At 30.9% G+C, this 27,984-nt stretch overlaps 1 protein-coding gene across 3 annotated transcripts; it reads right to left on the reverse strand.

The window, feature by feature from the left end:
- Nucleotides 1-2,425: 2,425 nt before the first annotated feature.
- Nucleotides 2,426-27,607, reverse strand: LOC122400675 (choline-phosphate cytidylyltransferase A-like). Of its 3 annotated transcripts, none has more exons than XM_043402254.1 (10): nucleotides 27,169-27,607; nucleotides 26,916-27,074; nucleotides 26,501-26,645; nucleotides 25,261-25,369; nucleotides 25,041-25,157; nucleotides 24,800-24,951; nucleotides 24,502-24,723; nucleotides 24,266-24,433; nucleotides 23,810-23,931; nucleotides 2,426-2,900 (listed from the first exon to the last, which is right to left on the reverse strand). In XM_043402254.1, exons 3-10 carry the CDS (start codon nucleotides 26,609-26,611, stop codon nucleotides 2,798-2,800), a joined length of 1,104 nt encoding a protein of 367 aa, XP_043258189.1. In that variant the 5' UTR covers nucleotides 26,612-26,645; nucleotides 26,916-27,074; nucleotides 27,169-27,607; the 3' UTR covers nucleotides 2,426-2,797. The 3 variants fall into 3 exon arrangements, with proteins under 3 accessions (XP_043258189.1, XP_043258191.1, XP_043258190.1); XM_043402256.1 differs by lacking the exon at nucleotides 2,426-2,900 and adding an exon at nucleotides 18,697-20,008; XM_043402255.1 differs by lacking the exon at nucleotides 2,426-2,900 and adding an exon at nucleotides 21,037-21,286.
- Between the last annotated feature and the right edge of the window lie 377 nt (nucleotides 27,608-27,984).

The following is a 27,984-nucleotide window of genomic DNA, read 5'->3' on the forward strand; positions in this document are numbered from 1 at the left end:
TGATGTAGTTTTTTGTACATATCTGTATATTTTGTGCACACGAAAAGTATAAAAACGTTAAACGAATTTTTTTCGAAAAATATAGGACAGTGAGATCTATGCATTTATTACGTTATTACTCATTATGAGCACTGTCTCTTTGTTAGTCACATTTCTATAGTAAATAATTTTAATTTTTGAAACCGTACAAAATTTATGAACGATTTATGAACGATAATGATGTAATACTTAATAGAAGTTGAGGGTACTATAGGAATTATACTTTGTATTTATACAAAGTAAAACTAATGAAATTTCATCAATTGTTTATTATTACAGTTCTAAAAGTAAATTAACGTGTTTAGATTACAAATATATGTTGTTGACAATGCAATAAATTCTTTAGAAATAGAGTATTAATACCTCATACTAAAAGAAAAATACATGTACTAAAAGAACATAAATACATAAACTATATTTTACAGTGATCTTTAAATACCTTAAAATACATTGCTTACATTAATATACAACGTAAGATCTCACTGAACGAACATTCTATTAGTTTTAATCTTTTAATTATACAAATAAAATGGAACGCGCAAGTTAATTATTACATTTGTGTTTGTATTTAAGTAGACATGATTTCTGATATTAATATGGATATATGACCATTTTGCTTTAAAAACATATAATTTAATGTTGCATTATAAAAAAGACCTAATCTTAAAAGAAAACTTAAAGTTACATAAGTTTATTTTGTCATTCATAAAACTGTGCGTATCCAACCATTATGAGATGTAGATATTCAAACATATTGCAAGTATTATACTTATTGCGCGTTATAAAACGTAATTAATTTATGCATCAGTTACTTTGAGGAATAAACATTAACATATTTTCAAAAAATTCTTGCATACTTTAAACAAATATGTACTACATGTACTTAAATTAAAGGCATAGGACTCAGGTACCATTGGTACATTTTAAGAAACAGAAGGTTATTAATTTATACAAACATACATTTTGTCTTATATATATCTATATTCATTCGACTTCAGATTTATATCAGAAACTCATCTAACACATGTTAGCCTGGAACTATACATTATTAACAAAGTAATTATGTATCAAAAGTAAAGAATAAATAATATTTTTATCATACATTTTATCTGTACGCATCAAAACAGATGGTTGGAAAATAAATAATATATTGAATATATATTGCAACAGAAATATTTTTTAAACGATTAATTATAAGGTAACTTGTATAAAATATTATATAAAATTCGTAAGAAAGTAATTGAAAATTGAGGCTATTGATGGAAAAAAAGCACATAAGTTTATGTGTCCTTTTTCCGAAAATCGTCTAAATCGATTCAGGTATATGTATAATATATATATACCAAGGACACATTACTTTTCTATTGTTTATATTATCTAGATTCTGGTTTTTGTGACTTTAAATACGACTCGCGTCGTGTTGTCGTGCAATATTCTTTTTTGAAAGAGACATTCACATAAATGAAATATTGAATCCATAAAGAAGCTAATTTAGGAAAAAAATGATCTTTAGATCAGTTTGAAATAAATAATCGAAGAAGCTAAAATATTTCAGGGTACAAAGTTAGACATCTCATTTGGGAAAACTGGTGAAAAAAAAAAATTTTTTTTTGTTACAAAATACTGTAAAGACAGAGTGTCGCAAAGAATTTGACAGTGACCAACAAGCATTTATTTACTTCTTTTGGTAATTCAATTGAAAAACAATTTAGCGCACATTCCTTACTAGCTATGTATAAAGAACGAACCTACAACAAATATGTTCTCATTATAAATAAATCTGAAAATAAATAGAATGAATATTCGTCAGCACTTTCTTAAAAATAATGAAAACAGTTATGTGTGTGTCTTAAATTTTTACTAGATTGGCATAGAGAAGTTAAAAATATTGATACCTTTGAAGAAAGAAGAACAAAGCACGAGAACAACCTTAATAAAGTAATTAATGAAATCTCACTTAAATTCTTTTTCATAAAGAAAATCACGATTGTTAGCATAAATCTTTAGACTATTTGAATAATTCTAACTAAAATGTAAAAAAAAACATTAAAATAGAAAAAAAGAAGTAATAATGTTGACAAAAGATGACGAATAATTTTATGTAACTTATTGGAGGTAAGTAACAAAAATGATATAATCCAATTTATAGAAAAGTACTTAAAAGAACAAATTTTTTTTGTTAATTTTTTGAATAATTTTGTATTTTTTATTTAAACAATATATAAAAAAAGGTGTAACTGAATAAATAAACAAAATTATATTTAATCAAATAAATTAAAAAAGAAACATTTTTTTAAATAATTTTATCCTATTTATAAAAAAGGACACATAAAATAATTTTGTTAAACTTACAAAAGAAATCACATCATCTTTAAATTGTGGCCTCTGTTTTGAAAGCGTTTAAAAAACTATCATTTGTAACATAGAAACTTAGTAAGAATACAATGAATGGTAATGAAAAATTCTTGAAACAAGATGTAACAAATATATAAAACAATCTATCTGATTTCTGTTTGTAATCGTACATATTAATAATACATATTCTAATCTGCGTATTATAATCCATAATCGAATCGAATTTTTACTACAGGTAATTTTTTGTTGTGTATAATATGAAATCATGTCATAAAAAGACTATCGAGCATTGTATTATAATCCATATCAGCAGATCACATGGCTGTATGAAAATATCTATAAACATTCTTGATGAAATTACACAATATATTTGGTCAGAATACTATTCTGGGAAAATGGCTTATCACTTAGACTGCAAATTTTCCTCTTCATCGTCACTATAGTCATCGCTTAAATAGTAATTATTCTGTGAAAATTCGAAACGGCCAGTCTTTTTTGGTGGTGGGCTGTAACATAATACCAATACATTAATTACACACATATTTACGTTAACACGCAATAGATATACATTTTCGCATTTTACATTTGCGTTTTATTTAAATAAAGATTTTTATGACGATACTGTACGATATGTAAGTTAGATTTTATTCTTCAAAATAAGACAGAAATCAAGAATACCAATTTGTTGATGGAGGCTTCGTTAAAAAGTTATTAACGTTTAAAGTTCCGCCTGTAGAAGAGCAATCTGTGAACAGCTGCGCACGCGTGATAGTGGTTCTCACTCACAAAACTGTAAGACTGCCGATACGTCAGTAAGTAGAGTTTCTCATGCTGAATGCGCACGCAGCTGTTCGCAGATTGCCGTTCTACAGGCGGAACTTTAAACGTTAATAACTTTTTAACAAAGCTTCAATCAACAAATTGGTATTCTCGATTTTCGTCTTATTTTGGCCTCTAGAATCTCCTTTTAAAATTTTTCCCAGAGGTGGCCGAACATCCTGTATACCGATGATTATTGAAGTTGTCGCGTGATCGTGAGATCGCGTTAACGACAGCGCCTAAATTCGCGTGATTTTGTGACATCACAATACTTCAATGATTACCAGTGTACAGGCACATACATATACATATATTACCGCTCAAAAATTTGAGTAAGCTTTATCACAAGAAAGTTTTTGTTAAATTTTGGAATTACAGGAGAGTCAAGATTTTCTTTCTTACTTTGACTTTAATTCATTAGATATCTTAAATAATACAACATGCGAATGTATGGTACACTTCATAATTATTTTTTCTTTCATACATACATATATTTTACAAATTTTTGTCATTCTAATTATCAATTTCTCCAATATTTCTTTTTGTATGTTTTTGCAACTATTCTGCGATAGTTCTTACAGATGTTTCTTAGACCTCAGATTCTGATTTCGGATTCTCTTGTTTAATTCGTCCTATAAAGCTCGATGAAGTTCAAATCTGACGATTGTGGTGATCATACCATTATTTTCAGGTACCCCTTCCTCCCCTTTTCCTTTAAATAGTTTTTACCCAACATGGATATGCTTTTTGGATCGTTATCTTGTAAAATGAAATTGTTGCCAATGAGTCGAGGTCCGAATGGTATCATGTGTTTTAGATCCTTCTTTGTTTAAAATTCTGTTCGATTTTTATCAATTTTCCAATTCTATCAAAACAAAAATATCCCCAAACTAAAATATATTTTCCATCTTGTTTAACTGTGGATATGGCACATTGGGGGAGTCAAACTTTCGTTAGAATCGAACACTTGGAATTTTGAATGCTCAAAGTATATTTTCCCACATTTTAAGCTTTTAACTTTGTTTTGGGCTCTTAATAACAGTTTATAAACGGCGTTTCACTATACTTACAGGCATTGAATTTTCTCCCGGTGTATCTAAATCTGCACAATTTTCTATTGGCGTAAACCTTCGATTCATTTTAGAAACCAATCGAATACGCAAATCCTGTGATTTGCTTCTCACTTTTGAGTGTTCAGATCGTTTTTTTGTTTGCAAACTACCACAAAACACTGAACAGCATGATGCGATAATTTTAATTTTTTCGCAATTTGTTGAATTGATATTTTCTCTTTTCGAAGTGTAATAACAACACTTCAAATTTTTATTTTTACAAATTCTAAAATATTACGTGTTTATGGTTGTCCATTTTTATACAAAATACCTTAAAAAATAAATATATCGAAATTGTCAGATTGACTTCATCACTTTTACAAACTGTAGATTTTGATGAAATAAGTAAAAACAGTTTATGCGATAATGCTCCAAGATCAATGATTTAATTAAAAAGGATTTCAGAAGTGGTTTGGAAGACTCCAATTCGAGTCCCCATAGAAAAGAGATTTTTTTCCACTTTTATATTTTTATTCCCGCGGTTGATTATGTTATTACAGTACCGTGTAAATTATCATTGTAAATTAACAAACGCAAATAAAAAAGTGAAAAAAATCTCCCTTCTATGGAGTTTCGAATCGGTGTCTCCCTCCATTATAGAGTAACGAACTTGATCTATGATTACTTGTGAAATCCATTCCGTTTTGCTATAATTCAACGTGCGTATTGCAACCAAAGCCTAAGTCTTCTGGTTAAATCATTAAGCATCGTGGAGCATTATCGTATAAATCTTTCTTATGTGTTTCATCAAAATCTACAGGGTGTTCGGCTACCCCTAGGAGAAATTTTAATGGGAGATTCTAGAAGCCAAAATAAGACGAAAATCAAGAATATCAATTTCTTGATTGAGGCTTCATTAAAAAGTTATTAAAAAATTAAATTTAAAAATTTCAAATCATTTTCAAAAAATTATTTTTGGTTGCGGGGCTTAATTACAATTATTTTTGGTGAATACACATACCCTTGAAATCCTACCCACTTTCGAAAACAAAATTCAAGTAGGTACTGAAATTTTTAGACGAGATTAATAAATTCCATCATACCAAAAAATTATATTTAGATACAGGAGTCAATTACCAGCATGTTTGGTGAATGACATACCCCAAAATCCAACGTACTTTCGAGAAAACAATTTTTTATCGAAAATATGGCCAGAAATGTTACCCAAAATTTCACGCACATCTTTAAAACACCATAACTCCTGAACGGATTGAAGGATTTTAATGTTTCAAAATGCAATCGACGCGTATTTTGGCGAAGAATATTTAGAAACACCAAAAATATTCGGAAAATTGTTCTTTAACCCCGTAAAGGTACAAGAACCCCATAAAAATGGTCCAACTTTCAAACGGCCATAACTCCTACAATAGTAAAGGCATCTCATTGAAATTTTTTTCTGAAGCAGAGCCCATGGATATCTACAAAAAAGTATTACACAACTTTTCTGTAGAGCGTCAAACAAATTTATTAAACATAAAACACTAATTTTTAAGAAAAATCGACAGGGTTCTGGAAAAATAATTTTCGGTTGCGGGGATCAATTGCAATCAGTTTTGGCCATTAGACATACACTCGAAATCCTACCCACTTTCGAGAAAAAAATTCGAGGTGTGAAATTTTTCGACAAAATTAAAAAATTTCAAATAGTTCTGGAAAAATTATTTTCGGTTGCGGGGGCCAATTACAATAATTTTTGGTGAACAGACCTACCCCCGAAATCCTACCCACTTTCGAGAAAAAAATTCGAGGTGTGAAATTTTTCGACAAAATTAAAAAATTTCAAATAATTCTGGAAAAATTCTTTTCGGTTGCGGGGGTCAATTACAATAATTTTTGGTGAATAGACCTACCCCCGAAATCCTACCCACTTTCTAGAAAAAAAATTCAGTCCTGGCGGAACATTAAACGTTAATAACTTTTAACGAAGCTTCCATCAACAAATTAGTATTCTCGATTTTCGTCTTATTTTGGCCTCTAGAATCTCCCATTAAAATTTTTCCCAGAAGTGGCCGAACACCCTGTATAGTTTGCGTAATGAACGAAGACTTATTTATCTTTAAAGGCATTTTTTTATAAACCATAAACTCCTAATACTTTAGAATTTGTTTATATTCATCGGACCCAATATTTTTAGTCCATTCTTCTTTAAAAATCGCTCGTCAAATAGAATAAAATCGCGAAAAAAATGTATATCAATTTTTAAGATAATTATTGTAAAAGGGAGATTTGAATCCTTAAATTAATGATAGTTTTAGTTGCGTGACATATTTTTAAAATTTTGGGAAGTCCTTTAAATTTGGAACATTTTTTTGGCTAAACTCATTTTCGCGTTATTATTCGCTTCCTAGCGTGAAAATATCTTTCACGAAATCCAACGTAAGGGTACGAAAATAGAGGATTCAACATTCAACGTGACCCAAAGATGATTATTGTACGGTTTCTTTTCACGAAGTTACAATTATCCAAGTGTTAACAACGTTTCGGCCAAGTGTCCTAATATTTATGACTGGTAGCATGTGGTCTGACATTATGGTGGTAAAATGGCACGCCTTGCTTGTTTATATACCAATTCTGGACGTTTTACAACGATGGTTAACTTTGGTTCTTCTAACCAAGCATATCTTTTTGAATTGATAGTTTTAGGTAGCTCGTGATATATGCCACCCTTCCAATCCCACCAGATGGACAGCAGAACTTTCTTCGAATAAAGCTCAGTTCTGGTAACAGGTAAACGGCCCTTCCGTCGAGTTGACCAGGTTGGTTTGCGTCCCACGTTGTTATAAAGAATGTAAGTTTCGTTTCCAGTGACCAATCTTTTTAAAAAAAGTTCCCCTCCATTTCAGTGAAAAAACAAATCGTACATAGGCACTCGATTCAACAAGTTTCGAAGCATTTTGCATATCCAAATTTAATCAAATGATTGTGAACTGTTGTTCATAATCTGCGATTTCACGAATGGTGTATCGGTGGTTTGCATCCACTAAACATGTGGTAGCATCCGCATACGTGATGTTTGAGTCGGCCATTACCTTCTCGATCTTCTTTCATTTAATCTTCTGAACCAGTTACAGATGGTTTGAACTGTCACAAGATTATCATTAACAGTTTCTTCAACACTGTTGTCTTTTTTAAAGCAGTGGAACATTCCATGTCGCGAATACTATCTCAAGTTTCTTATACTTCAAAATGTACAGAAATTGGACAAAATACTTTGAAAATGAGAAAATACACCGTTTGAAAGCTGAGAGATAACCGAATCGTCAAGATGTCCATAAAACCCGTGCATGCAACTTACGAGAAAGATTTATAAGACAACCTAATATTTTATAAACTTTAGAGGATAGAAGGAAAACGATTAAGGAAAATACAATGAAAATACAAGACCTTCGAGTCACCGATTTTAATGAAAATTTGTTTACTGATCGATTTGGCCCTCCTATTTATAAAGATATAGCAAAAATTCAATAGTTTTTTAGATATTCATACTCTATAAAATAAAAATGCAAAAATATTGCGTAGAAACTACGCACTTTGGGACTTTTTCAAATTTTTACAGCTATTTACAACGATCCAAAATCAAAAACGTTAATAGCCGCATGTACTAATATAATCAGGCGACTTTCTCTATTTTTTAAGATCATCTGAAACTTTCTAACCTTTGTCAATTTTCATGCAATACCTCATTTTTGGCCAAAATTGTGCTTATTTTACAAATACTTGTATTTCTTGAAAACTAAGGGTGATAGAGTAATTTTATTTCCGGATCTGTATTTGAAACGAGGAATTCTAACCCATATAGTCGATATTGTAGAACAAAAAAAAGAAACTTAATTTGTTAGACACTGTCATCGTCACGAATCATTCTTAAAATACTTTCAGAAAATGTCTCGTTAAAGATTTTTGGGTAAGTTCCGTTCGTTTTCACAGAGTCCTTTTACAAAAAGGCATTCCTGGCCTTCCCCGATCCGTGGCCAGATTCCAAGGACAGTATTCCTATTCTTTCAGTAATGCAACGTCAGACTTCTTGCCTCTAACAGATCTTACCATATTTTAAACAATCATAGCACTCACTACCTGCATAACATGAATTTACATAGTTTTCGTCAAGGCCCCATTTAGTCCTCTACCCAGTCATAAATTCTCCGAAAGCGAAATAACGTCGGGTTATCTGCCTTTAAAATATTTTTATGGGGGTACTCTAGTCCAGAACCTTAAAAAAATCGATAATTTGTAATTTCATTTTCTGTAGGTATATTGCCTTCGGAAATATTTCTATCGACGAATATTGCTGGATTCGCAAAATTAATATAGTAAGAAATAGAGAAAAATAGTATGCAAACGCACTTCTCCTTTTTAAATGGAATCGCATATTCTTTTTTACTCATTTTTCCATAGAATATTCTGCGTGAAAAGGTATTAGTGTACAATGTTTAAAAAATTAATATTTCTGAGACATCTCATATCAATTATTTATAAGTCACTTAGTTACTGACTGTTTATCACCTCGGCAAATTAAAATTTGACTTATCACAAATGTGGGAAATCTCACGAATTATTAATGGTTTTAAGCATTATATTATACTAATATTTTTTTAAGCAGAACATTCCATGGAAAAAACGATTAAAGAACATATAATTTCATTTCTTAAAAGATGCATATCCATTTTTTTAAAATCCAGTTGAGTTTCCTCCCCTGCAGATATGTAATTTAACATAACACTAATGTGTAAGCGGGAAAATAAATTTTCTTTAGCGCCAATTTGTAATTTGACTACTATACACTACGGAGCATAATTATAGCATCACTAACATTTTTAACATTTTCGACCTGTAAGAAAATAATTTGGAAAAACCAATTATATGGTATGAAAAAGCATTGTAAATAATGGATTTTAGGTGAAATTCATTGAAGTTGTCTACTTATACAGGGTGTTCGACCACCCCTGGGAAAAATTTTAATGGGTGATTCTAGTGGCCAAAATAAGACAAAAATCAAGAATACCAATTTGTTGATGGAGGCTTCATTAAAAACTTATTAACGTTTAAAGTTCCGCCCGTACTGAATTTTTTTCTCGAAAATGCGCAAGATTTCGGGGGTATGTCTATTCACCAAAAATGATTGTAATTGACCCCCGCAACCGAAAATAATTTTTCCAGAACGATTTGGAAAATTTTTTTTTCACCGAAAAATTTCAACATCAACCCAATTTTTTTTCTTGAAAGTGGATAGGATTTCGGGGGTACAGTGCCGAACAAAAGTATTGGCACAGAGCACATTTTCAAATAAAATGTTATGTAACTGTGAACAAAGCATAATATCTTCCTTATTTTTGGTATAAAATATAAGTTTGAGGTTTGAACTTTAAGTATCTCGCAGAACAAAGCGATCAAGTAGACCTGTAATAATAAAAAATAATAACAAACACATACAGGGCAGTTTTCGACGAAACAAAAGTATTAGCACACTTACTATTTCATAATACAATATTCAAATTAATATTTTGTTTGTAATCCTTTTTGTCTTATTACACTTTGTAATCGATTAGGTATCGAATGTACTAAATTTTGTGTTACTTCTAAATCTATTTCGTTTCATTCCTTCATAAGTGCATCTTTTAATTGCTCCTTTGTCTGAATAAGGTGTTTTCGGATCCTTCTTTCTAACTCAGTCCCTATGTGTTCAATCGGATTTAAATCCGGCGATTGAGGAGGGGTTGGCAATGTATGGGGTGTATTAAAAACGATCCATTGGCGGACAATATAAACAGTATGCTTGGGATCATGATCTTGTTGGAAATAGTAGTTTTCCCCAAGATTTAATTTTTCCACACTTTTTTTTAAGTTTAGTTTCAAAATATTTAAATACACAAATTTATCCATAATACCGTCTATAAAAACTAGTTCTCCAAGTCCGGAGGAACTCATACAACCCCATACTAATACACTATCACCCCCGTGTTTAACAGTTGAGACTATGTTATGTGAATCCAACTCGGTATTACGCTTCCGCCATATTCTTATTTGATCATCAGATTTAAAAATATTAAATTTACTTTCGTCAGAGAAGAGTACTCTACCCCAAAATTCTAAATTTTTGTGTACATACATTTCTGCAAACTCTAATCTGTTTTTTCGATTAATTTGCTGATCAATGGTTTTCTTCTAGCCACTCTTGAATTGTACCCGGCACTTTTAAGAACTCTTCGGGTAGTTATAGGATGTACATAAGTACATCTACCTTATTTTCACTTTTCATTTGTGCCGCTATTTCTGTACAGGCAACTTTAGGATTTTTTTTACAATCTTGGTAATTTTTCGTTTATCTCGTTCTGTTAATTTCTGTGGTCGACCACTTCGCGGAAGATTTTTTACATTTTGTTCGTCAGGAAACCGTTTAATGATATTTCTTCCGGTGAAACGACTTCTATTTACTATTTTAGCTATCGTAGAATAGGAATTTCCCTCTTTTGATAATTTTAATATAATTTTTCTCTCTGAAATTGTTGTTTCTCGTGCTTTTCGATACATTGTTGTGTTATTCACTTTATTACAGGCAAACTTAGTAAGAAATAACAAATGAATATCAAATTGAATCTCGGGACTTCCCTGGATACAACAGTCATGCCAATATTATAAATATTTACATAAGTGTTTCATAGAAATATTAAATTTACAAGTGTGCCAATACTTCTGTTTCGTCGAAAACTGTCCTCTGTGTATTTGTTACTATTTTTCATTATTGCAGGTCTACTTAACCGCTTTATTTCGCGAGGTACTTAATGTTCAAACCTCAAACTTATATTTTATACAAAAAATAAAGAAGACATTGTGCTTTATTCACAGCTACATAACATTTTATTTGAAAATACGGTCTGTGCCAATACTTTTGTCCGGCACTGTATGTGTATTCACCAAAAATGATTGTAATTGACCCCCGCAACCGAAAATAATTTTTCCAGAACGATTTGGAATTTTTTAATTTAATTGTTAATAATTTTTTAACGAAGCCTTCATCATCAAATTGGTATTCTCGATTTTCATTTTATTTTGGCCTCTAGAATTCCCCATTAAAATTTTTCCCAGAACTCCCTGTATGCCAAGATGTAATTGATAAACATTTGGCGATCGGTGCAAAACAATAGAATCAGTTCATTTTTAACGCGCTTCAAGGGTGTCTGTTTAGTAAACACGGGAATTCTTAGATAATTAATACAATGCCACGTGGTAGCTACCTTAATGAACAAGAGCAAGGTGCAATTTTAGCGTAAAGAGTAAGTGAGAGTATACATAAAGTTTTCTGAATTTTTTACCCGATCCTATTATAAGTATGGGAAAAATAAGAAAGGTGGGCCTAAGAGGAAGTTATCCCCTCGTACTGAAAGGCAAATTGCTAAAGTTGCGAGCAATACGTTAAAAAGCTGTGAACAAATTGCGAAGGAATGTGATCTCTGCGTTTCTCGTTGGACTGTCCAACTTGTCCTTAAACGTAAATCAAACATTACAAGGCAAAAAATGATGTCCGCACCTACACTTCTGAAACGTCACAAAATAGCCAGGCTTGAATACGCACGAGAAAACACGAGCAAAAATTGGAATAATGTAAGTTAAGTTTAGACATTTATAAATCGAGATTTTAGCTGCATATTCAATATTCCTTATTTAACTTAGGTTATTTTCTCTGACGAAAAAGAATTCAATTTGGACGGTCCAGATGGATTTAAATCATATTGGAGGGACCTTCGTAAAGAACAAAAATACTTTTCGAAACGTAATTTCGGTGGAAGGACACTTATCGTGTGGGGTGCATTCTGCTCCTGTGGCAAGCTCCTATTAGCTTTTCCAACTGCACGAATTAATAGTGCGGAGTATATTGGAATACTTGAAAATCATTTATTGCCTTTTATTCATGCAAACAATCACATTTCATGGACTTATCAACAAGATAATGCTCCAATCCATAAAAGCCGACAAACCACAGCATGGTTTGAAACGTTTGATGTCAATGTATTGAAATGACCAAAATCCAATTGAGAACCTATGGGGTATCATGGTACGACATATTTATGAAAATAATCAACAATTTTCGAACATTTCAGAGCTAAAAACAGCAGTTATTGAAGCGTGGAATCAAATTAGTGAAGAAACTTTGAAAATACTCATTACAAGTGTGAACAATCGTATTGTTGAATTAATACATAAAAAAGGAGGTCCTACTCATTATTGAAACTGCTCACTTTAATAAACTGAATAAGAAATTTAACACTTTATAGCCATTTAACCTTATTATTACGTTCAAAATACATTGGTGGTATAGTTATGCACCATTGCAATATTTCATTTATTATTATAATTCATGTTAAATAAATGTTATTTTTGTACTTTTTCCATTAATTATAATTTTTTTCTAGTCCTTTTCGTGTGATATCGTTAACATTTAGAAGTCATTACTTTCAGCGACAAAACTCTTGAAAATTATAGTGCTGTTATAGTTATGCTCCACGGTGTAGTAGGAAATCGAGAAAAGGAGGAGGTGACATACAGTGGCGGACATACATATACTTACAAACATGCTAATAATTACACTTTCGTTGGTGTTATTTTGTTATAAAAAATTCTCTGTTATATCTCTTACATAACTTTGTTCTTATAGACGATGAATAACACTTTTTCTTAATTCTTCGACAGTGTTGCGGACGCATATTTACGAACGCTATTATAATGTATGCTTACATCATTTGTTTTGAATTTGTTCATCTCGGAAGCAGTTTTTGCTAGTTTGTACGTGAGATTAGACGGAGCGTATACTAGATTTGAAACGTTAATCATGAGTTTGGATAAAAATATAACACCAAAACAACGACGCCAAGTGCAGCTTCTTAAAAAAACAGGATTTCATTTCTCAACAATTAGGTACATCTCTTGGAGCTTGTCATAAAGCCATGCAACATACTAATCTTCGAAAAACTGCAAAACATATTCCCCGTAAAACCGACAGACGAACAGATCGTTTGATACATCGACTTTCTGAGGCCGTCAGTTTTAAGACCGCCGTTGTTATTCATAATGAAATATCGCTACATCTGTTTAATCAAATCAATGTTCGAACTGTACAACGCCATTTATGTGAATTTAATTTAATGGGTAAAGTGGTACGGCAAAAACCATTGATATTTGAAAAGAATCGACGCGCGACGCTTCAATTTACGAGAGACCACCTCAACTGGACAGAAGAACAATGGTCCAAAGTTGCATTTACCGACGAAAGTAAATTCAATCGTCTAGGATCTGACGGTAAAATTGATATAAGACGTCGTATTGACGAGGAATTTAATACAAAGTGTACCAAATCAACTGTTAAAGGAGGTGGTGGATCCGTATTTGTTTGGGGTTGTATGACCATTAATGGTACAGGTCCTATCTGTCGTATCGAAGGAACGATGGATCGTTTTGTTTATTTAAACATTGTTAAGAACACTTTATTACCATTTGCTGACCACAAATAACCAGCAGATTTAATTTATCAGGCTGATAATGATTCAAAAGCGTACGGTAAAAATTGTAAAACAATTTTTGGATGAGGAAAAAATTAATGTTTTAAAATGGCCGGCACAAAGTCCGGATTTAAATCCAATTGAGATGCTTTGGATCGACGTTGATAGGGAAATAAGACATAAAAAGCGAAAAAATATTAAAGAATTATACGAAGTAATAGAAGCTCCAAGGAATTCGATTCCCATTGATCGATGCATTCGTTTAATGCAATCTATGTAGCAGTCATTAAAGCAAATGGCAAAACAACAAAATACTGGAATTAATATGAGTTAACGCAATATTTAATTTAATTTTACTATTAAAAACAATATTATGACATCGATAATAGTATATTGTTCGTAAGTATACAGGGTGTTCGGCCACCCCTGGGAAAAATTTTAATGGGAAATTCTAGAGGCCAAAATAAGACGCAAATCAAGAATATCAATTTCTTGACTGAGGCTTCATTAAAAAGTTATTAACAAATTAAATTAAAAAATTTTAAATAGTTCTGGGAAAATTATTTTTGGTTGCAGAGGTCAATTATAAGCATTTTTGGTGAATAGACATATCCCTGAAATTCTACCCACTTTCGAGAAAAAAATTCGGGTAGGTGCTGAAATATTTTGGCAAAAAGAAAATTTTTCAAATCGTTCTAAAAAAATTATTTTCTGTTACGGTGGTCAATTACAATCATTTTTGGTGAATAGACCTACCCCCGAAATCCTACCCACTTTCTAGAAAAAAATTCAGAACGGACGAAACTTTAAACGTAAATAACTTTTTAACGAAGCCTCCATCAACAAATTAATATTCTTGATTTTCGTCTTATTTTGGCCTCTAGAATCTCCCATTGAAATTGTTCACAGGAGTGGTCGAACACCCTGTATGTCCGCAAGACGAAACGCAAGGAAAACTAATTATTGTTGTCTTGTTTAAAGTTTAAGTTAATTAATAGTTATCATGTATTTTTTAAATGTATATGTATGTCATTCAGAAAACGTAGTACTAATTAATTTATACCTTTTCTGTGGTTTATTACTAACAACAGAATCCAACCTTAACAAGTGTATGTCCGCCACTGTATAATGTGACAAATAATAAATATAGGAAAAATGTAGATAGTATAGAAATAGCTAAGTAAACAGTGAATAAATTGTTGATTTCTATATACTGGATGGACTACGGGTCTTATAAGCGTAGGAAGATAATGGGATTTAAAATGTTTCAAATCGATACAAGTTTATTAAATGGCGGAAAAATCAAAATACTTCGAATTTGATTTGAAGTTTTGAAAGCTTGAAAACCTTGATCGTCTTAAAAGTTTACTAATTTTTGAAAATTTCGATAACACTGACCAAAAAATTATGACTTTTTTTCTTTTTTTGCAATATCTATTGGATGATCCTTATAGAGTTTCCTGCCCTAAATGCGAATCCGTAAGTAGAATTGTTCTATCACCCTCAGTTTTTGAAAAATTCAAATTCATAAATAAACAAATTGGGATCTGTAATATGTCGTTGAAAATGCACTTTCTACAAAATATCAAGGAAAACGTAAACATTTTTAAGTTTGTCGACACGAGCGTAATTTCTTATTTTATGTACTTCATTTCTTCTATCAAAATCAGAAGTAATTAAGACAATTCTTAATAATTTTGAAATTAGTATGCAAAAATACATGAAAAATCTATTATTATTACATACATTAAGTGAGTGCATATTAGTTCGGAAACGAAGTTTTTTCTATTACAGCGAAATTGATGTAGTGACGGGTACTCAAATGTTATAGTTTTTCGGGTTCCCGGCACGACCTAACCCAACTTCGATGTCGAGTATCCGAGTATCACAAACTTTCGGGACCCAAACCCGAAGTATTGGGTACCCCCTTATTTTTAATTATTACATATGTACGTGAAATATTAAACATTCATTAATTCAACACTCGAAACTTACACTTGTCGAAATTCTCAAGATTTCCTACACTCTCAAAAAAATCAAGAGTTTCAAGACTTTCAAGACTTTCAAAATGATTAAGATTTACAAAATTTCCAAGAGAATCAAGAATTTCTTAACGTCTAATCATAATCGAATCACTTCAAATCTGTGTTGCAACACACAATAAAATTCGAAGTCCCAACACAAAGGAAAATTATGGCGATGCGGTAGCTGCCATTTTTTAGAATAAACCACATGCGCCACCTGAACAGCGATTAAAGTAGTACATTTCACATATGCCTCTTACCCGGTCTTTATCCGGAGAGAACTAGATGAAAATGTCAAGCAACTGCTTATTCATTGAAAAAGCAAATATTTTTCTAGACAATTACTAACCAAGTTGTTATCTAGAATATATTTATTCTCTACTTTGCTATTTTCACATTCTTGAAAAACTGCAATGTTGTATCTATACAAATATGCATGTTTCTTAAAAAAATAAACATGTCAAACTTGATACGATTCATTAAATGCACCATTTACAATGAATATTTGGACATGAGTCAAATTAATAATTATTTGCGAACTGAAATAAATTGAAATGCTGTTGAATTAGTACACTAAGTACTTCTTTTTTAAATCTGAGACTGTGCAACAAAAAATTGCAAAATTATACACTATGGCGTCTCAAACAAGAAGAAAGGAAGCTTTGAAAAACTGCTCAGGATCCAGAATCTCTAGTAGCTCGTAATACATATCGTCCTTCCACGAGAATTAGGCACAGCGTATTTACATTCCCACTCTTGCTGCAGTCCGTTGGATTTGCTGTCACCGATCTTCGTCACTGTTTTCGACCAATACCTGTGAGTCAGCGGACTGCAACAGGAGTGGGGATGTAAACACACTGGGCCTTCTTCTCGAGGAAGAATGATACTTTAATCATCGTACAGGCAGCGCATGTGGTTTTTCTGCCTGTTTTATCTGGAAATCCGGTATATTACATGAACAATGAAAGATATTAAAAAAATGATTTAATAAAAGTTGTTTGCTATAAAAAATGGCATAAATGTGACAGAAACAGTATTAAATTAAATTAAATGTTTACAAACATGCAGAGCTGCTATCGATATAACTTCGATAGCAGCTCATTGAATTCGTATTAACTTGTACTATAAAGCTATGTATACATATATATAAAAATACAGCATTTCATTTAAAGAAACTAACTTGATGTTGAGAGAAAACTGTTTCTGTTGCATTATGTCTCCCTTCATACCATGCAACTTTGACTAAAACATTTTTTGAATATCTTTAATTGTTTATGAGATATTCCAGATTTCCAGATAAAACGAACACCCTGTATAACTTTTAGAGAAAACAAAACAAGGATTTATACTCCATGCATTTTCATTCAAACAAAGCATTTCACTGATGCTGTTTTCGATACATATACACGAAAATCCCAGTTCATTTGACAACACACATATGAATCACAATGCATTGCAATGATTGGCCCATGCCATATTCACTGTAAAGCAGTGGTTCTTAATCTAAATTTCTGAAGATCTGTGAATTTGCATACATTATATCTAAAAATATAAATTTTATCTTTCTAATGCTTCGAAATTCTGATAACTATTAGGTTAAAATAAATCATTCGATTCAATGCCCAAGACTCACCACAATGTTTTGTATAGAGAACTTACAAGCTTCTTTAGCTAAGCTGCTGATATAAAAGAAAAATGTAGAAGCTGATAAGACAAAATTAAGATCCAAAATTTTCTGATATTTTTAAAAAATGAATTTTACGAACACCTAGAACACTACAGAACTCTTTTAACAATTATTTTTATCCTAATGACGTTAAAATTGAACGTTGATTCACAATCCTTTCCAGTCTAATATAAATTATCCTCAATTTGTAAAAAGATTTGTGCAACTTTTCATCCTGTTTGGTGACTTCGATTTGAGCAAATCAGGATTTTCAATACTAATTTAAAAACATTGATTTAATTCATATTTAAAAATGTTACTCTGAGAAACATTGCATAGAAAGGATCCACGAACACCATTAGATTGCCAAAAGGAGTCTGTACAAAAAAAAAAGTTAAGAACCATAATTGTAAAAAATAAGTAACGAAAAGCAGGACACCTAATTATCTCTGTTAGGATTGAAGATAGCAGAAAATGTCAGAGGAAAATATTCTTTTGTAAGAGTCAAACATGATGAACAAAACGTTTTTCTCAAGGTCTTATTTTTCAAAATTTCAAGGATATCGATATTTCCTTAAATACGTACGTATTTTTATCATCGTTGTAATATATTACCATGTATTATACATGTATTATACATGGTAATATATTTCATCAACATCAGTTAATTTGTCATACACTATTGTACACAATTGTATTTGTATTGATCCACTATTATAGCACTAACAATAAAAATATGTAAGCTCGTTTAAAAAAACAATGATGACATGTACCTCTTTAAACCAAACACTTTCTTTGATATTTCTTCGTATCATAAAATGCAATACAAATATTAAATAATATTTTCTTTAAAAAAAACTGTTGAATCATCGTCTTATTTGAAAGAATCATATCTGAAGTATTTGAATAAGTGGCAGACGAATTATCATATTTAAAAAAAATAAAACATATTTAATAGGCCAATTGAATATTCAGAATCAAGATATTGTAATATTCCACGTAACGTGGCAATGGTCGACAGTTTACATACCATTTATTTATGGACATGTAAAATCGACCATCACTGCTGTCGCACGTATGTAACGTTGGTTTCTCACAAAAATTGCCGCGTCACAAATATGCGTCATGTGATAGCGACGTATTAAGGTTGTTTGAATATCATATTATCATATATTACTGTATTTGTCTTGACCTCACTTATTACGCCACGAAGATAGCAATACGTAATCCCGTTTAAAGAAATACTGATGATCTTGAAATTTCAAAAAATATGATCTTCAAAAATTTAGTTGCTTATAATATTTGCACTGTTGAAACAAGTAATGTTTTCCTCTAACATTTTTTCCTATCTTTATTCTTAATAGTGATGTTCAGGTGTCTTGTATCTTGTAACTCAACCTGTATAGAGTAAATTAAATAGTAACAAAGGAAGGAAAAGGTGAAAAAAAGTAAAAACAAAAATACAATAATGAAAGAAATGCACAGGAAGGAAAGGAAACAAGGTAGATACAGAGAGTAGTGAGACGATTGTGAGAAAGAGGAGGAAAAGGAAACTGAAAAAAAATCAGGAGGAACAAGATGGTAAAATATATAAGTTAGAGAAAAAATTGAGGGAGATAGATACAATAAAGAGGGAAATTAAAAAAATGGAAACAAGGTAAAAGATTCCGAAACAAGAACAAGATGAGGATGGGAAAAGAAGAATGACAAAGATAAATGGTGAAGACATAAAGACAAAGTAAGAGTTAGAGAAATGCATAAGAAGTTGGAAATAAAAAAGAAAGAGAAATTACAGAGAGAACGTTAAAATGCAAAGAAATCCGAATGGAGATGAAGAGAAAGGTGGAATGAATGGACGAGATAGAAAAGAGCAAGAAATAAGAAAGTAAAGGAGAGAAAAGATACATAGCAAGAGCTTACTGGTTTATGAAGGCGTCAATGTGATAAGCAACTTTTAGGTTAATAATAAGAGACATAAGGGAAAAGACAAGCGAGCGACATTTAGGTTAAAAACATGAATGGCCAAGGCACAGTATGATGTAAAGGCAAAAGGCAAGCGAACGGTAGAAACGAATAGGGGTGTGCATCTAGGGGAAAGTTACGTCTAAAAGGGATCAAATAAACCTATATACAGTGTGATACCGAAACAGATAATTCCACGTTGGTATCATATTCTACTCTACTTAAAGATAAAAAAAAAGGTCATATAAACATAAGGCAGACAACTTTTTCTTTCTGAGATATAAACCCGTTTTGTTTATGATAGAGTATTTTAAGAATGCTTAAAATTTATTTAAAGAAATAACTGAAAATGATGTTTTTTGCAACAATACACGTCTGATAGCGACATTCTAGACTGTCGAAGACGTTCTCCATCTCCGAGGAAAGGTCTCTCGATAGAAATGTCGAGCTTCTGCGGTGTTCCCGTTAGCTCGTCCAAACATGAAATGAATATCTGCTCACTCGATATTAGAATAAGCCATCCTGATAACACTGCCTTACCTATGAAACGTTTAAACACAGACTCATTTATTACGATATATACTATCGTCAATGTCGAAATGGCATGCTTCTACAATATTATTAACTCCTAACAGAAAAAAATTGTCGACAGTGCTAGTAATTCTACGCGTGATAGCTATTCATGAAAAATTTTGATGTAAACAAGATGTGTTTATATATCAGAAAGGAAGAGTTTCCAGATGTATGTTTATATGACCTTTTTTTTATCTTTAGGAAGAAGAACAAACCATAAGTTTCGGTATTGCCGTTTATATATACTGGGTATTTCTTTACCACTGGTAAATAAATATTTTAGGGTGATTCTAAAGATCAAAATAAGACAAAAATAAAGAAATTACGTTTGAGGCTTTGTGTTAGAAGTATTAACTTCTGATAACAATACAAAAAAGCTAAGATTTCTTTAACTATTTTCTTTTTTACTGTTTTAACACTTAAAACGTGATTTGGAAATCTTATGTGCAGTTTTCTAAAAATTTGTTTGATTATGATACTTGCTTTTTAAATCAAAAAATGAAGAAGTCTCGAATGCAATTTCATCGTTCTTGATTTTCGTTTTACTTTAGCTTGTGAAATCATCTCTTAAAATATTTACAACCAATAGGTAAACACCTTATATACAGGGTATCTCCATTTTTTCAAGCCAAACTATGGGAGCACAATTTACAGATGAAACTAAGAAAAAAATGTTATATAAAGTTTGTTTGTAAACATTTTATTAGAAAGTTATACGTAAGTATTCTACGCAGCTTGAAAATATGTGCGTAACACAGTATTCTGCATTAATGAATGAAAAGTTATTTATTTATACATTGCGCCTTTTCTGACGGATTTCTCTAAAACATTTTCGAGATTATAAAATAAGAAACACCCTGGTATATATATGTGTACAGGGTGTTTCATAATATGTGGCACCTACTTCAATGGCGGGCCAGAGACATAAAAAAAAAAAAAACAATGAAAAAAGTTCATATAAACATGTGTTCTATTTAACCTTAATTTCAAATTATTCTTGCGCTGCAGTAATGTATAGCTGCTTACTTTTATAGGTAGTGCTCATAATGGTTACCTTCGATCCAAATGCAAATCTGCAGTCATCCTGCCATAGAATTTTGTACTATTTCAGGTATTTTCTCAAATTCTCAAAAATAAAAATCTAGTGGGTTTAAATTTGGTGCCCAAGTAGGTCAAGTAATAGGTCCTCCACGATCTATCCATCTATTAGAAAATCGTTCGTTCAAGAACTGTCTCGTCGCTCAACTGAAATGTGGCAGTGCATCGTCATGCATAAACCATATACGACATACAATATCTAAAGGAATATCTTCGAATAACTGAAGAAATTGACATAACACTGATCTGCTAATTTTTCATTAAGAGAAACAAAAAATTATCGAACATTATATTCAAACAATTTAGTAGAATCAGTAATATTAGCTTAATTAGTGGTTACAAATATGTTTATAATTTGGGAACAAGATCACATAAGGTATAGGTTTATATGAACATTTTTCATTGTTTTTATGTCCCTTATCCATCGCTAAGGTACCATTCTTCCACGAGAAGAAGGCCCAGTGTGTTTACATCCCCACTCCTGTTGCAGTCCGCTGACTTACAGGTATTGGTCGAAAACGGTGACGAAGATCGTTGACAGCCAATCAGCGGACTGCAGCAAGAATGGGGATGTAAACATGCTGTGCCTAATTCTCGTGGAAGGACGATAGATACATGTTATGAAACACCCTGTACATACTTCAGCTACTAATGGCAATTCTTTTAGAGTAACGAAATTGTGGTTAAGACTATGCGACAGTTGTTAATGACTAAAAATACACGAGAAACTGATATTTCGTTTATTGGAAAAGATAGAGAAAAAAGTTTATTCAATTTCTCTATGTAAAATTTAATTCTCTTTAAAATTTATTAAAAAAATTTTGTTAAATATAGGCAATCCTAAAAACTACGAAAAGTATCACATTATTCATGGACTAATTTTATTCTCAGTTAAACCACATCTTGAAATGAGAATATATATTTTAAATATAAAGTTTTATTAAAATCCAATCAGACATTCAGACGCTAATGTATTACAAAATACACACACATGCAGTGGCAGCCAGATACTTATGTACGAGGCATATTTTAATTTTCAGTCTCACATATTTTTTTAAAAGAAAATTGAAAAATTTTTGACATTGTTTTCAAACAATCTTGCTCTTGCCCTACAAAATACCAAAAAAATTTTCTTTCATTTCATGAAAGAATTCCCTAAATGAATAATAACTTCATTGCTAATCTGTAAAACAAAGTTAAAATTCTTTGAAAATCTAATTTCAGTATCTTCTCAGTCATCATAGGAAAATTATTGTTTCAAAATTTGTCTTGATTATGACACCATTTTTATCATTTGGAAAGTAAAAAAGCCACATATACAATTTCGTCATTCTTGATTTTCGTCTTATTTTGGCATGTAAAATCACCACTTAAATTATTTGTAATGCATACTTCCGTGTACATATGTGTATATGTATGCAGGGTGAATTACATAACTTGGCCACCCCAAATGATTCCTAAAGTATGCGTTTTACAAAAAATGTTTTTATATCAAAATTATACAATATCGAACAGATCACCATACAATGTTCAAACGGTTTTTAAAAATAACTTATCCAACCAAGTCACCTTACCATCTCGTACACGGACAGGTTAAAAAAAACTGTTTGAGCAACACAAGTTCTCTTCATTACCGTATAATTTTTTGTAGAATGCATACTTTAGGAGTTCTCGAGGCGAATAAATTACGTGACTCACTCTGTATATACAGGATGTTCTCGAATAACATATACTATAGGCAAGCAGGAGGTGATTCCTTATGGAAAAATAAGAAAAATAAAAAGAATAAAATTTTATTGTTTTTGTTTCTCTTATTCTTCCATAAGGAATCACCTCTCGCCCGTTTGTACATGTTATTCGGGAACACTCTGTATGTATAATGTAAACAATATACGGGGCGGGTGGAAAATCGTAATACAATCGGCTAGGAGGTAATTTTACGTAAAAAAAAATAGGAGAAAAATTTAGTATTTAATTTTTTTTATCAAAGCCTTTGTTTTTGAGAAAATCAAATTTAAAGTTTATTACTTTATAAGTACTGTTGGTAATGTCTTTCTCGTTGCTGTATACATAACTGTGCAGGATGAATTAAAGATAACTGAACGGATTATCATTTTTTAGTTTTACCTTCGCAAACTTCCAAAGTGAATAACATGTCAACACACTCTTGATTAAAATACCTTGCCATAACTTGATAATTTGCAATGAACAAACCAAAATGGACTGTTACACAGTCTGATGAAACTATATGGGTATTTCCTAACAGTATCTTATCATTATTTATGTTTGTAAATACTAACACGGATAGAGACAGTCGATAATAGAATAGACGATAAATAAGTCGCATCGCGTAGTAAAGCAAATTTCAAATTCAATTTTTTCGAAAACAAAGCCTTGAATGAAAAAATTGTATACCACATTTTTTTCGTATTTTTTTTTACATAGAATTATTCTCTACTCGGTTGTGCTACGCTTCCCCAGCCACCCTATACATTATTACAATATTTATATTTACGCATCGAATAAATTGTATACCAACGCTTAAAATTAATCTAACGAATTTAACAACTTGGGAATTATATACTAACATAACATGCTGCAAATGGACGGTGTGAGGTATTAAAGGTTTTCATATAGAAGCAGTACAGAATGTAAAATTCATTGATGTACCTTATCTGATCTTCATCATTATTGCTGCTATTACTGCCATTTGGGCTGCCATCTCTGTTTGGACTTGCAGGAGGAGATAGTGCTTGCATCAATCGTCCTTTACTCTCATTCCAAATTGTCGACTGTGAATACAAAAAAGAAGAAATTTATATCCTTTTCCAACTGTCATAATAAATATACAATATAATACTATAATGTTGTAACATATTTTCATCTATAAATAAAGAATCATAATTTTAAGCTTCTTATTGTGAATAATTATTTATAATTCTAAATCTATTTCATTAAAAAAAAGTCTGACAATTACTAATTCAGATTGAAAAGAGCAACTAACTATCAGTTAAATGTTATAATGTTAATTTTGTATTTTAATGCATATTTCGTGATGCAACATTGAATAAAAATAATTAAAAGAAAAAAACTACCACCACCATTTCCCCTATAAATACTACCCACCAATCTGCCCTCTCTGCCAAACAGTAGCAGAAAGGCATCGATAAAATCTCGAGACTTTTCTTCCCATTTGCTGATCATATCCATACGTTTTTCACCTATGTTCTCCATAACACGTTTACCTTTATCTTTTAAATCGTCGAATTTATTTTGTAACCGGAATTTCTTTTCCTACAATTAAGTATTATTTTACAGGAAGTGTTATAATTATATATTACGTTTATGTAACGTGAACTTACACTGAGAAATGAAACATTAAGTTCTTTGGCACTATAACCTCGTGCAAGATTTCTCCTTACATAAATATCATAATCTTTCACTATTCTGGCTACAATATCTGATGTAGATACTCCTTCTGTTCTCTGTGTGGCAACAAACATACCCTTAGCTTTTAGTAAAGCATAAACGTCTGTGCTATCATCTGTCATATAGGGTATGTCATCGTGCGCTACAAAGTCAATCTATAAAAAAAAGTATTAACCTGATCAAAATCCATAAACGTATATTCAAAAATAATAATTATATAGTTAATTTTACCTTATGTTTTATAAGAAATTCATCATTCAATTCCCAAGGCGCATCTCTAACCACTTCATCTACATATCGACAATGTCTTACTGCATCATACCTTTCGATGTCTGTCATGACAGTTCTTCCTTTCTTACTGTGTGTTAATTCATCATTACAAACTGCAATGTTATATATAGTATTATTTTTTTTAATATTACATAATTTTTAATTTACTACATGCAAAAATATTAATATTCATTCTTTGTACCTCCGACAATCAGGTATACATTAGGGAAAATATTTTTTGCTTGTAAGAGTTGCCGTGCATGTCCTTGATGAAAGAGATCATAAATACCATCTGCGTATACTCTGACTTTCCTAGAAGCTAAATAAACATTATATTGCTTCTCAATATTTTACATAAAATTTTATAATTTTGTATTTTTATTTAACATAAAGATATTGTATCGACTTTCATTCAAACTTACCTTTGCCACTTTTTGCCACTTTTAATGTGATACGAACACTGTAATCACACGCATTCCTTTCAGCAAATGCTTCAGGATCATCACTAAAGGGAGCTTCTTTACAAATCGACTGAAATGAATTAATAAAAATAAAAATAGAATAATAAAGATTACAATTTTGAATATATAAGGTTATGCAAATACAAATTATAACTGTAAAAAATTAATAAGTATAAGCATTTGTTTAGAAACATTGTCCCTATTTTTAAGTAGTCCTAACTGGATTATATGATAACAATTTGTTTAAAAAAAGAACAATGATTAATTTATACATCTCCAGTTGTCTGCATTTCAAATACAACACAAGTAGAATATTTTAGTCTACTTTTAATATTAAAATAAAATAATTTAAATTTAATTGTACATTACATTTAATAGAATTAAAATGATTAAAACTCACTGGAAGTTCTTTGTGGAAAACAGAAATTTCACTACTATATTTTTTCAGTGAAACTTGACCTGAGCTATTATTTGAAGTCCTGTTGGTCCCCCAAGTCATTGTCACCAACTGTTAACGTTATTAAAGAATGTATTTTATAAACAATGCTGACTGTTTTGCATGACAAACTTTTGCTGTATCAAATCTCAATAAACTTTCTTTCACAATCTAAAACTATTTTTCTTTCAATAAAATTGTCCACTCTTAAATATTTTTTACTCCAGTTACATCACAGAGCGCAATATACTTCGGACCTTATATTAATGTAACTACTCTAAAATATTCCAACAAGACTATTTAAAGAACAAAGTATCTGTAGTATTATATCAATGTAGATATGCCGATGATCTTACATCATGTTCTACCAGTATCATTAAAACTACTTTCCACATATTGGTTATGACATTATAGTCACATAATCTCTAAATGATTACAGATCAGTTTTTGACCTTACGATCTGTATGTAAACTTTAATTGTTTGGTGCGATAGATTCATAAAATTAACATGTTATTGTGTAAATTACTAACGTATTTAAATATTAAATGTAATAACAGGTATATTTATATTATTTCAAACAAAATATCAAATAAATAGCAAATACTTATTAAAGACTAAATTATATTTTTTATTTTGCAAATACCTTTAAATTATAATCAAAATGCTTTGTGCAAACCATTAAATTATAATGCTACATAATATTAACGTATCGTTAAATAACAAATAAAAATAAAAATAAACTTTAAACGTACAATAAAACTTACAGGATAAATCGGCGATTCTTTTGTAGAGCAAGATGCATCCTGTCCGTTTTGAACATTTGAATACGATGTAGAATTCAACATAGTTTCTTCTCTAGCACGCTTTCTAGACATTTTCTATTGTGTCAATGTCTGATCCATATAAATCCTGTTAAATAAAATATATAATTAGTTTATCTTATCAGTGCCAAATATATTATGCATGCAACATTTTGGTCGCACAAGTACCATATAAAAATTTTGAATGTTGCAATAAACGTAATATAACGAAATCATTTCATAAAATAAAATAGATCTAAATCATGGACAGTATTATTTAAATTAGTTTTAAAGATATTACTTTTATTTGAATTACTCTTAGGCTCGTTATTCTATATATTAAAGTTAATAACCTACACATAAAGTAATAAAGATTTACCTAGGTTTCCTACGTTATTTCAACGTTAATAACAACTGGCATTAGTATAGCTCTGTGCTTATTATCATGGTTACATTCTTTTGCAGACAAGTTACGATTAGTGATATTATACGTAATTGTTTAATGAAATATCGTAGACATATGTTTACCCTGTGCAAACTATTAACATGTCACAAAATATTGTCTAAAGTTAAAAAAAGAATAATACACAAAACAAAATGTAACATAACAGTGCAAATCTCAAATACAATACCTGCATCGTGATAATAATTTAATGATAGAACGAACGTGCAAAACTAAGTAACTTGTTGACCCGGCTTTCGATAGATTGCTGTCATGTGTACCATGTATTGTCATATGTATTATTTTCAAATTTTATAAATATCCAATTTAACTAAACGAACCTTTTCACGCCCTAATTTCGTTACGCACAACTACTACTACGTCGACAAGTAATAGGATATAACGAAAAAGCGAAAAGTTCCGTTAGAAGTGTTGTTAAACCCATAGAGTTCGATAGATTTTTTAGAACTTATTTTAGAACACGATTTATGAAACACCAGTATTCTCAAAATATGATAAAAAAATTTGACGTTTTAAATTAGTGTTACATATTATTTAACAGCTGACCCAGCAGACGCCCGTCACAGCACGTATCATGGATGGCAGATATTCCGCACACTGAATGCGATTCAACTTACATTCAGGGCCGAATAACAAAACTGTAAACCCCTGATAGTAAACTATAAAGTAGTACGCTGCATATTTATGTATGCGTGTTTAAAGATACAGGAATACGGAAATTACGAATGAGGGCAAGAAGCCGTACCAATACCTTTATTTAAATCTAGTTTTGTTTCCTCAAGTACTGAAAATAAAACCAAAGAAATACTATGCTCTAAATTTTTTCCACGGAAATTTTTCTCCTTTTCGTCTTTATTAGGAAAGTAAATGTCATGTAATGAACTTATAAATACTGAATTTTCCCTAAACTAGCCGTTACACGCGGTACTGATATATTATATTTAAGTAGTATTTAAAAATATAAATTATTTCTCAATAGCAGGAA

Source organism: Colletes gigas, unplaced genomic scaffold, assembly GCF_013123115.1.
Source record: "Colletes gigas isolate AHSC1104 unplaced genomic scaffold, ASM1312311v1 Colletes_gigas_Sc00019, whole genome shotgun sequence".
In the NCBI taxonomy this organism is placed as follows: domain Eukaryota; kingdom Metazoa; phylum Arthropoda; class Insecta; order Hymenoptera; family Colletidae; genus Colletes; species Colletes gigas.

Excerpts from the sequence above, each read along its gene's own strand:
- LOC122400675 (XM_043402254.1), bottom strand. The coding sequence starts at position 26,611 with ATGTCTAGAAAGCGTGCTAGAGAAGAAACTATGTTGAATTCTACATCG. Across the intron at positions 24,952-25,040 it reads TGTATACCTGATTGTCGGAG|TTTGTAATGATGAATTAACA; the intron begins GTACAAAGAATG and ends ATAACATTGCAG. Across the intron at positions 24,724-24,799 it reads AATTTCTTATAAAACATAAG|ATTGACTTTGTAGCGCACGA; the intron begins GTAAAATTAACT and ends TTTTTTTTATAG.